Source organism: Haliotis cracherodii, unplaced genomic scaffold (assembly GCF_022045235.1).
Source record: "Haliotis cracherodii isolate W230 unplaced genomic scaffold, xgHalCrac1.p SCAF_1, whole genome shotgun sequence".
In the NCBI taxonomy this organism is placed as follows: domain Eukaryota; kingdom Metazoa; phylum Mollusca; class Gastropoda; order Lepetellida; family Haliotidae; genus Haliotis; species Haliotis cracherodii.
Genome location: NW_027266264.1, coordinates 9,212,010 through 9,223,324, shown reverse-complemented (window position 1 = coordinate 9,223,324; position 11,315 = coordinate 9,212,010). Strand labels below are relative to the sequence as shown.

The following is an 11,315-nucleotide window of genomic DNA, read 5'->3' as shown; positions in this document are numbered from 1 at the left end:
ACTATCGAATATGGAATTAGAATCGGCACATCCTGGCAGCCAAGGGACACATCGGGACAGCGAATGAGTGGTGCCTCACCACCTGTGAAACCAAACCAGGACTTTGGCATGATTAGCAAGCACATGAAACCAGCCCAAAGCAGTCCCATACCATTGTCAGTGCCGATTTGGAAAACAACAATACTCTTCCAAGTGAGCATACGATTTGAGTTGTTTTTCTCATCAAAGTTTCCTTTTTCACACCGTGAAGATCCGGGTATAGAATTGGTCTTCAGATACCAATGCTCGTCGTAAGAGGCGACTAACGGTACCGGGTGTCCAGGCTCGGTGACTGGGTTGATGCATGTCATCGGATCCCATTTGCGTTGATTGATGCTCATGTCAATCACTGGATAGTTTGGTCAAGACTCTAATATTTACAGACCTTAGTCATTCAAGTCAAATATTGCCGACAACCGCGTCAAACAATTCCACCCCAATTCTTTCCAATTTTCCATTTTTTAAGAAAACAAAACACAATCAATTCGAGGTCGATTTAATAGGCATTTCTTTGCAAGTGTTAAGTTGGTTTAATGTCTGGTTCCTTTGCAATGGGTCTGGTTGAAACAGACCTGACGACCAATATAACGACCAGAAATGTGATTGTCAAGGATAGGGACAGCATCGCATACTCCCAGTGCATGGTCGCTAGAACCCTCCAATATAGATCACCCGTAGGAGAGGGGCGCTCGGCAGGACCAGGAATCTCCGTGATCTTAACTACCGAGTCATCCATTTGCACGTTGACAGCGTTAGAGGCAATGTCTTCGACACGTTCTCCTGGAAAAATAATTTTACATCAAGAGTATATGTAGTCAACACGGCTCTTCAAACTGAGCTATCGTGCCACACAACAATGGGTGGGTGAGTGAGTGAATGTTATTATTACTGTCACATATGCATGTAAATGACTGTAGACAGGCAGTGGTTGATAACTTGAGCAACAGTTTACACCAAGTAAGATTCCGACAGGTCCAACTCCAAAATCCAAACGTCGCTTTATGGCTGAAATAATGCCGATGCGATGTTAAAGTTTAACTCGCTCAAGTTACAAGATGCTCGGATGCTCAGTACTGTGACAATCATTGTGTCCTCGGGACCTATTCTGAATCCCCATAGGGGCAACACTGGAAAGGGTATGGCAGCAGTTCTTGCAATCGGGTCTTTCCAGAAGGGACTGTTGCACAAACCTGTCCTGGCTTTCAGATCTCAATTCATGCCCTGTCTTGCAATTTTCAAATATGTGAGCGAGGACCAGTCCAACCTTGTTTGTGAGGTACAACCAGCAAGGTCACAGCAAAACCAAAAACCCATGTCTGCGGCTCCATCAAACATAGGGGCATTTTGTTTCGACAGTTGCCCTAAAATCCCAATATGGATGAGCTAGCAAATGGCCCAGTGATTGTGTCAAGAGCTTCGCAGACTTGGATGAAAATATAAGCATTAAGTTATGGGAAGACCATGCGAGACTATGAACAATAAGGTTTTTTTTCAAATAATAAGACTGTCCACGGAATAACCATGTTATTGAAAAGAATTTATCTGATGAAATGAATACTTGTTTTTTACCATTCTTTGCAGGTCTTTTTTATTCAAGACAACATTTCTAAAAAAACAACCCTCAAAACAATTCTTTTGGGATCCACTTTTTAAAAAATAAACCCACCAAATGAACAATTTTTAGAAATTAGACTTCACGTCAATCCCGGCCACAGCAAAAAATATCATGGGTCGTCTTTTAAATAGTTTAAAACATGTCCAAATGAGAAAGTTACTGTAGTAAACTTATTAAAATGAAAGGGGGCACGGATGGCCCCGTCGTTTAAGGCGCCGCGGTTCGCTGTGCAGAGTTGAGTCCCTTGGGCACGCCAGAAACCTATGATTGTGGGTTCGAATCCCGGATCGCCCCGATCATGTTTCTAGGTTTGTCAGCACCATACCTGTGCTCGTGGGTTTCACTGAAGTGGTAAACGTCCGAGACTTCAGGCTTTCCTCCCACATTAAGCTGACACGCCGTGATATGACTGGAATACTGTTCAAAGCGGCGTCAAATCCAACTCACTCACAAAATGAAATGCTAAATGTTTGATTTTTTAACAAAAACAATTTCGGCCACCCCTGCAACCGTCAACTTCTCGGTGGGATACGGTGACAATATATAGAAAAAAAATGTAATGTCACACTGACATCACTATCTCTATTAAGCTCTCCCTTGCAATACGCGGGTGTTTGGGCCTATTCATATTCCTATTCAGGCCCTGTAACCTGAAGGATTACTAACAATGGGTGAAATACCTACCAGACAGATGATTATCCATGGATCTCTTCCGGCGAGCGGTAGCACAGGAACTCTGAGGTCATGAAAAGAATAAAGGCTATTCCAAATAGACAAATTCTTTATACTTTTACCTTCCTCAAAACAATAGTTCATATACTGTGCAAACTACAAAGGACGCAATAATGCGTAATGTTTATCAACGTGAAAGAGCGAGTATGGTTTTACGCCGCTTTTAGCAATATTCCAGCATCACACGGCGGGGGATACCACAAATGGGCTTCACACATTTTACCCATGTCGGGAATCGAACCCGGGTCTTCGGCGTGACGAGCGAACGCTTTAACCACTAGGCTACCCGACCGCCCCTCAACGTGAAAGATGAAATTGTCATCTTCATAAGCGTGAAAATGAAACAGAACTACTGGGATGACATGGAATTTTTCAAAAGATATATTTTGTCGGTACCCCATCACAAGCCTTCTTGCAGAGCGTGAAGTTGCAGTCAAAGAACAGTTCTTCGTCCTTAAAGAGGTTGAAGGAGGCAAAGTATGGGCTGACCGATGTCAGACCCTTCGTCGTGAACCCTGCCTTCTGGTCGAATATTATGCCGTCACCGCAACTGCAACCCACAACCCGACAGTACACATGCACCCTTTAATGGGCGAACAAGCACGCTCAAACAGTTTGATAGGCGTTATTTAAAAACCTACGCTGTCTAAACTATTTGTATTATAAAAACAATGCCATTGAGAAAGTAGTCAAATGTAACAAATGTTATATTTGTGATAACATTTTCTTAGTTAAAGAACAGATTCTCGTATGGAAGGGACTTCATCCAAAAAAGTAAGAGAATCTGTATAAAACATTTGTTATATTTGTATAAAGCAATTCAATACTGATCTGGCATTTGATTAATACTCGAATGACAGACGATGTCTCAGTTTGATTCAATTCTGAAAATAGCCTCCATACCGTAAAGCGTGGCCATTGTTAAGTGTACAGTAAACTACGTTTATAACGAACACGCACTGTTTTGTTTTGTCCCAGCCATTTGCTGTATATATATATGCTGTATATATGTTAATAACGAACTAGGGTTACAAAGAACTGAAATTAGTGATCCCTTTGAGTTCGTTATAACCGTAGTTTACTCTATATGGTATATTCAGATATACCATGATCAGTTACGATACATGTCATTGAGGTTGTTGTGGAGTTGTTTTGTGTTCTGAGATTTGTAGACAAACTGGGAACGGCCTGTCTAGAAAGCTGGTTCGACTGTACCGACAAGGTAAAAACAAAATGGCTGCGTTATGGATTCGGCGCAGGATTATTTCACAGGATCAACCGATCATACTAACGTATAAATAAAATGTAACCAAACGAGTGTTCTTTTAATGCAGTTGAAACACGCATTGGACCTGGATCCTACTCTACCAATGAATCAAGCCGTGAAGATCCGGGCTAGAATAAGTCTTCGGCAGCCCGTGTTTATCATACGGCGCGACTAACGGGATAGGGTGGTCAGGCTCACAGACTTGGTTGATGCATGTCATCGTATATGAATTGCGTGGATGGATGCTCATGATATTAATCACTGGATGGTTTGATCCAGACTATTTACAGACCGCCGTCATATAGCTGAAATACTGCGCCGATAAAACAAAAGCCAATGAATCTATATTGTTGAAGTCTAAACTAATTTTTAAAGTTAAAGCATACATCTTCAGCTTTATATGTCAATCGTCTGCAAAGTCTTTCAAACAGTTTTGCACTGCGGAGACTAACTGACGGGCTACATGAATTGTGTTTAATATTTTCATCCCATTTCAGAATATACTTTTCATTTTCTCTTGAAGGTTGTCGAATTCAACTTCCATAGCTTACCCAGCTTTTAAAATGGCGTATCTCTTCGTAGTCTTGACCCCAACGACATCGCATGACAGCGCTCTGAGTCCAGACTCCCCCTCCCGTCCTGTGGCAGACAAATGGCCATCACCAATAGTTATGGCGAGGTTATTACATTATGAAGCAATGGAAAGGTCACAACTTACCCTCTTTTTCACAAACTCGTCAGACCTCCGGTTAGCGTAAAATAAGCAAACAATACCTCCATTACTGAATTTTGAGTTACTTGGGTACAAATATACATGAACAATTTCAAAACCACAATAGTAAAATTTATAACACTGCAAAACGACCCAACTTGCCTACCAGTATTCACTGCCACAACACGAACAATACTTCAGTGAAGAACTATAAAAAAGGTGCTATGTTTCGCCTATTGTTATATTCTACCATGACATTGAAGAATGCTTCATTATGTGGTTGGAAAGAGGCCTATTTCCTACTGAAACCTTTTACAAAGCCTTTTCACACAAAAACTGCGTATGAATACAGCGATAGCGTATATATCGATCTATAAAATGTCTGCCTATAATCCATTATAACTAAAGCGCTCGGTTACAAATTAAAATAAGAGGTATGTACTCTTTAGTGGGACTACATCCATTTACAGAACAGTAGGTGTTATCTCCTATTTCGACGTGTATCGCTGAATTCATGCGCCATGTTGCACACTCAGAACAGATAAATTATAAGTCGCCTGAAACAGCATTTTAGGTAACATTTTAAAAATATCTGCGCTAGGGTGTGAAAAATACCAAATAGATTACTCCAGTGGGTCCAAAAATACATTAAATATCCAAAGAAAACTATCAATACCCTTTGTGAATATTTTGTGACTTGATACTAAATGGCTCAAACTTCACTCAATGGACGCCGGACTCCTTATACGAAAAACTAAAGTACCGGAATAATCCGACTGGTAGATATTTTTAATCAATATGTTTAAATAATACCAATTTAAATATGTCACTCAGTCTGCGCTTTAAAAACAATCCTTCCAATTTATAGCATAGGTCTAAAACCGTCCCGGTTATAATATTTAACCAAATTAAATATTAATTTTTGAATAGGGAATGTTAAATATTTATAACTCACATCTTTAACCATTTTAATGATCGCACTTAAATAACTTAGTTATAATAGCAACATTATGAACTAAGCAACATTCCTCCTGCATTTTCAACAATATGTAGCGAACATGAGAGTTGATGGGACGAACACTTTCAAGCTGGTCTTGCGCTTCCTGAATTCACTTTTTACACAGGACAAAAAGTAGCATTTTTCCAATTAGGACAACACCATGTTATTTATATTCATCACACATTTGTGAACACATTTTCAACAGCAATTCTGAAAAAAAGGTTGCAAAACTGAAACTTGAAAGATTACAAGAGTCTCAGTCCTAGTTAAATTTTGGGAGTAAACAAACAGCAAAATGTACTGATATTGAATAGAAGAAGTTGTACCTCCCAGCCTAGTTCGGTAAGGGTGGAAACTGGACTTTTATTGTCAGTTAACTCTCTTGCCTCGGGAAGATGGGGCGTGGGATAGTATTTGACAAAGACTAAACTTCAAACGTAAGAATAAGAGGAACGATTTGCCGAACCAATTTGTACCAGAAAGACGGGGACTTTCAAGCCATGACTCTTAAGATGAGGTGGCACCGATGTTTAATAATACAACAGAATACAAGACAACACTGTCTTGATATCCATCTTCATTCTGGTCGAATAACCAACGTTAGAATTGAATAAAATCCATGTATGTCATTGAAGGGTACTAATTGTCATGAAAAACGTAAAATATCATGGCCTATAGTTGTGACCAACGACTCGTTTTGTATATCACTTAAGTTTTGGGGGACATCTAAAACCAAGGGATAGGTGAGGTGAAATTGGGTTTAACGTCGCGTCCAAGATTATTGCACTTATATAGCGACGTGCATGTACGCGTGTGTTTGTGTGGCTGCTTATACTAGTCCGGACTGATGCCGATTTATAGTGCTAGCACACTGAGATACCATGCCTCAGTTTAACATGAATACCCCACTCAGACACAGTATACTGACTCCGAGCCGACCAGTCCTTGTTTTAGCCCCTTAATGCCGAGCGCCAGACAGGGTAACAACAAGTACCATCTTTTAACGTCTTTTGGTATGACGCGGCCGGGGATCGAACCCCGGACCTTCCGCTCTCCAGGCGGACGCTCTACCACTAGACCACGGAGGCGGTTTACAACCAAGGGATAGAAAAATGCCTTACCATCCGACTTTGCCGTTAGCTTCACCATCCTCCCGATGTCTACAGTGCTCGGGAGTTCATTCCCAAGTACGTCCGTCATTTCCAGTGTATATCCAGATTTGGCCAATGGCCCAAGATTTGTCTGGATCTCCCGTGGGGCGATAAGTCTGAGAAGGTAACCAAAATTTCAGAAAGGAGATACTGATTATAAATGAACATTTTATCATTTCACACCTTTCCTCCAATCACCCTGTATACCACCTGTGATAAAAAAGCTGAAAAAACACAGGTAAAAGAATAGAAACTAGACTTTAATTATACGACATGATCTCGCCTTGTAAGTCGGCGGTCTCACCTTAAGGAATAAAATACGGATTCTGCTGCAGTGCGCATTACATACATTCAAGACATTAGACAATACAAAGTTAGTTTTCAAGTTTTGCTGAATTACTGAACACCATTTGAACATGACTTCTAATTGGTGAAATGTTTGAGGAGGAAGGACCGTAGAGGCCGCAGGCCCTAACAAATCGGGAGTGAGTATCGCGGGGACCCCAGAAATGGGCTTCACACATTGTACCCATGTCGGGAATGGTTACAATCCGGGTCTTCGGCGTGACGAGCGAACGCTTTAACCACTAGGCTACCCCACCACCCCACAAATCGGGGGAACCCGGATGCAGACAATACTTTTGGACCAAGGACTCACCCGTCGATCATCGGACCGTGACACATATGGTGAAGTATTGGTTTAGGTCAAATTTCCAGCTATACAAAACAGCGCAGCCGAGGCTAACTATTGGTTGACATTATAAGCACCCTCCCGCCCCGTCTTTCGGTCTGGTAATACTATGTTGTGCAAGCAAACCCGTGAAATATTAAAGCTCATTAAAATCAGACCTTAGTTCTCGCTACCGCTAAACAAAGATCTGAGGACATCCCATTACGGGTCACGTCAGACCGACCTTGCGAACTTTGACCGACCAGTAGAATGACCAATCAGAAGGCAGCTTTCTCGTGCTTAACTGCACTAATTTCAAATTGGCGACTACGCTTCGAAACATATTTTGACAAGTTCTCGATTACAAATTTGAAACCTAATAAAAAAAACCATTGTGGAATGGCTGATATCGTTCGGAATACCCCGTGTTAAAGTTTTCGAGGTTGCATGATTAGAAATCATATTCCGACTGTCACTTTCATGATCTGGTAAGCGACGCTCTCATTGGTCGGATGAAAGGTCGTTCTGACGTGCCCCCTAATGGGATGTCTTCAAATCTTTTAGCGGTAGCGAGAACTAAGGTCCGATTTTAATGAGATTGGTGAAACATTGAGGTTGTCATGCGGCCAGTCGGCTTGTTCTGGCCACCGGATCTTCATTTCGCCAGCTGGAGACAAATCTCGCGACTCCCGTGCAGAGCCGACCAATGGACGGCAAGACCATCCTTTTCAACATAAGCTAAGCAAATTATCCAGCAATGTTTGTTGTTTAAAGTCGCCATCAACATGTTCCAGCTATGAGCAAGAGAGCAAGACAAGTTACTCACGCTTCAGTAATGATCTTGAATTCACTTTTACTCTCCCCATTCTTGTCGAAGGTACATGTGATTTGGTACTGTTCCTCACTTGTCTGTAGTGGACTTTCGGGCGACCCCCATTGGATGAAAATGGGGATGGTAAACACATTAGGTGTGCCCATTTTCTGTTATATTAAAAAAGTAAAAAATTGTACTCCTAGTCATCAATTGTGACAAAACACAGAAGGGTCAAAGAAAGTTGCCGCCCTGAATGTTATTATTTCAAAGAAAAAACTGATTGTCTGAAGATACCGTTACGAACAACACACCATGCAATTTGTTTATTTAACGCCGCTCTCAGCAATATTCCAGCTGTATGACGGCGGTCTGTAAATAATCACGTCAATCCAGTGATTGACATAATGCGCATCGATCTACACAATTAGGATACGATGACATGCATCATCAACCAAGTCAGCGAACCTGACCCCCCCCCCCCGAGACCGTTAGTCGCCTCTTAAGACAAGCATTGGTTGCTGAAGACCTATTCTACCCTTGATCTTCACGAGTCCTGACTATATGATTTGTTTGTTGTTGAACGGCCCACAGACCACATGAGAGTGTTTGCGAGAAGAATGGAATAAAAGAATAGACATGGACAACAGTTTGGCTTCGTGTTGCCACTTACAAAGAAGACGCAGCCAGTTCCCGTATACGAGACATTCAGCTCGTGGTTCACGTTGTTCATGGTTTGGAAATTGTAATTCTTGCCATCTTTACATCTGGCAAAGCCCGTCACGTGCAGATCGGTGACGATCTTGACCTTCGCTACACTCTTCACATTAGGACCACACTCCGGGAGCACTGGCAAGACAAGATATGTTTGGATGAGAGTGTCAACTACTCAACATAAGCAAAGGCTTATGAGTATACCTGTACTATTGAGAAATTGATGTGCGAGTGGAGAGAGGCGACTTACAAAAATAGGTGATTACCGACGTTTATTATCTAATTCCGGCTGTCAAGTTTTGTTTGCTGTGAAACGCCACGCTCAGCAATATGATGGTCTAAATGATAGAGTCTGGACCAGCCAATCATGTGATTGACGTCATGAGCATCGATCCACGCGAGCATGGCCACCCGAGCCGTCAGTCGCCTCTAACGACAAGTATGGGTTGCTATTCCTACCTGGATTCAGTTTGTACTTATTGACTGGATTATGAGCGAGTGAGTCGGGTTCAACGCTGCTTTTAACAGTATTCCAGCAATATCACGGCGTGTTGGAATCATGTGGGAGGAAAGCCCGAAGTGATACAGGTCTTGGATGTTTACCACTTTGGTGAGTATGGTTTTACGCCGATTTTAGCAATATTCCAGCAATATCACGGCGGGGGGACACCAGAAATGGGCTTCACACATTGTACCAATGTCGGGAATCGAACCTGGGTCTTGGGCGTGACGAGTGAACGCTTTAACCACCAGGCTACCCGAACGCCCCTCACTTTGGTAAAACCCACGAGCATAGAAACATAATCGAAAGCCCGATCAGTTTCTGACGTTTCCAAAAGGACGCAACTCTGTACAGCAAATTGCGGTGCCTTAGACGACTGGGACAACTTGTCCCCGATTGGATTATGAAGAATGACGATTAAACTCACCCTCCAATACGAACTTGTGAGGAATGGCCACCAAAAGACACTGAAACATCAGGAACATAGAAAGTCGAGTACACGATTGTTTCTCCTATATATTCACACAGTACAGCTAGGGCTGCAGTGTCAGTAAGTTGGGGTTTGAACAGACAGAATTACGCTCAGGGCGTGTAGCTTGATGTGGGAGGAAAGCTCGAGGTGATGCAAGTCAGACGTTCACCACTTTGGTGAAACCCACGAGCTATATAAACCTAGATACATAATCGGGGCGAACCGGGATTCGAACCCACAACCATAGGTTTCTAGCGTGCCCAAGGGACGCAACTCTACACAGCGAATTGCTGTGCTTCAGACGAGTGAGCCTCCCGTGCCCTCTGAAGAAATATGAAAGAATAGAGTGGTCCTTAATTTATTTATTATATATTTGATCCCCCCCCCGGCATATAATGCGGGGGGATATAGCGATCAGCCAGTCTGTCTGACCGTCCGTAATCATTTCCTTTTCCGGGGCAGAATTCGAAAACCCTTCAGTGTATTTGATCGAATCTTGGAAAGGCTATCAGGCACATACTGAAGTGGTGCCTTTTGATATTTATTTTTTACAATTTTTATGGAAGGAAGTTGGACCTAGACTCAATTGGGGACCGGGTTCATTTCCGGGCAAGAATTCGAAAACCATTCAGTGGGTAAACAATGTATGCTTCTTAAAGAACATTCAACTGTTGACTTATTACATACAGAATTGCACATTTACTAGTGGTTACTTTACAGACAACTGCCAGGGGTATATGTCATCTTTCTGATGACTCTTGTTTTGAGTAGAATAGATCTAACCGTAAGGCGAGGTGACATGGGGTTTCACATCGCGTTCAAGTGTTTGCACTTATATATCCACGTGCTAACCCAACGAGATAACATGCCACAGTTAAACATAAATATCCCACTTCGGACAAAGGAGCCGACCAGTCCTTGTTTTAAGCTTAATGCTGAGCGCCAGTCAGGGAAACAACAAGTACCACCTGTTAACGTCTTTTTGGTATGACGCGACCAGGGATCGAATAAGACCTTCCGCTCTCCAGGCAGACGCTCTATCCACGAGACCACAAGCGGTCACTCACTACCCCGGAACCCCAAGTGGAGAAGACACGGGAATGTGACATACCGGAAACAGAAACAGCGACAGCGGGAGGACGGTGATGGCGGCAGCAGTCGGTGCCATTGCTACAATACAGTCAAGTGATTACTATACATTCCCTACATGACAAAACCAAGCGTATTGGAGAACAAATACATATTTAAAAAGGCCAATTCAACAAGTCTGGATAACCACAACTTTATGCATGTTATTCTGTGAACATACCTTGGGTGCATGTAAAAAACAAGACGGACGGACGGACGGACGTACGTACAGTGGAATTGAACTGCAATACTGTACATAAGAGAAAGCCACAAGAGGTGAGGTGAGATGAAATGGGGTTTAACGACTCGTTCAAGATCATTGCACTTGTTTGTACGTGTGATTTATAGTGCTAGCACACTGAGATACCGTGCCACAGTTTAACATAAATACCCCACTTAGAATCAACCAGTCCTGGTTTTAGACCCTTAATGCAGGGTAACAACAAGTACCATCTTTTAACGTCTTGGTATAAAGCGGTCCATCTTCCCGGGGCAAGAGTGT

General features: G+C 42.5%; 1 protein-coding gene across 1 annotated transcript; it reads right to left on the bottom strand.

Moving 5' to 3' along the window:
* Window positions 1–559: 559 nt before the first annotated feature.
* LOC139459503 (vitelline envelope sperm lysin receptor-like) lies at window positions 560–10,853 on the bottom strand. The gene is made up of 9 exons (XM_071240967.1): window positions 10,797–10,853; window positions 9,641–9,680; window positions 8,671–8,846; window positions 8,013–8,167; window positions 6,487–6,632; window positions 4,205–4,292; window positions 2,783–2,936; window positions 2,339–2,390; window positions 560–819 (listed from the first exon to the last, which is right to left on the bottom strand). The coding sequence occupies exons 1-9, from the start codon at window positions 10,851–10,853 to the stop codon at window positions 560–562; spliced, it is 1,128 nt and encodes a 375-aa protein (XP_071097068.1).
* Between the last annotated feature and the right edge of the window lie 462 nt (window positions 10,854–11,315).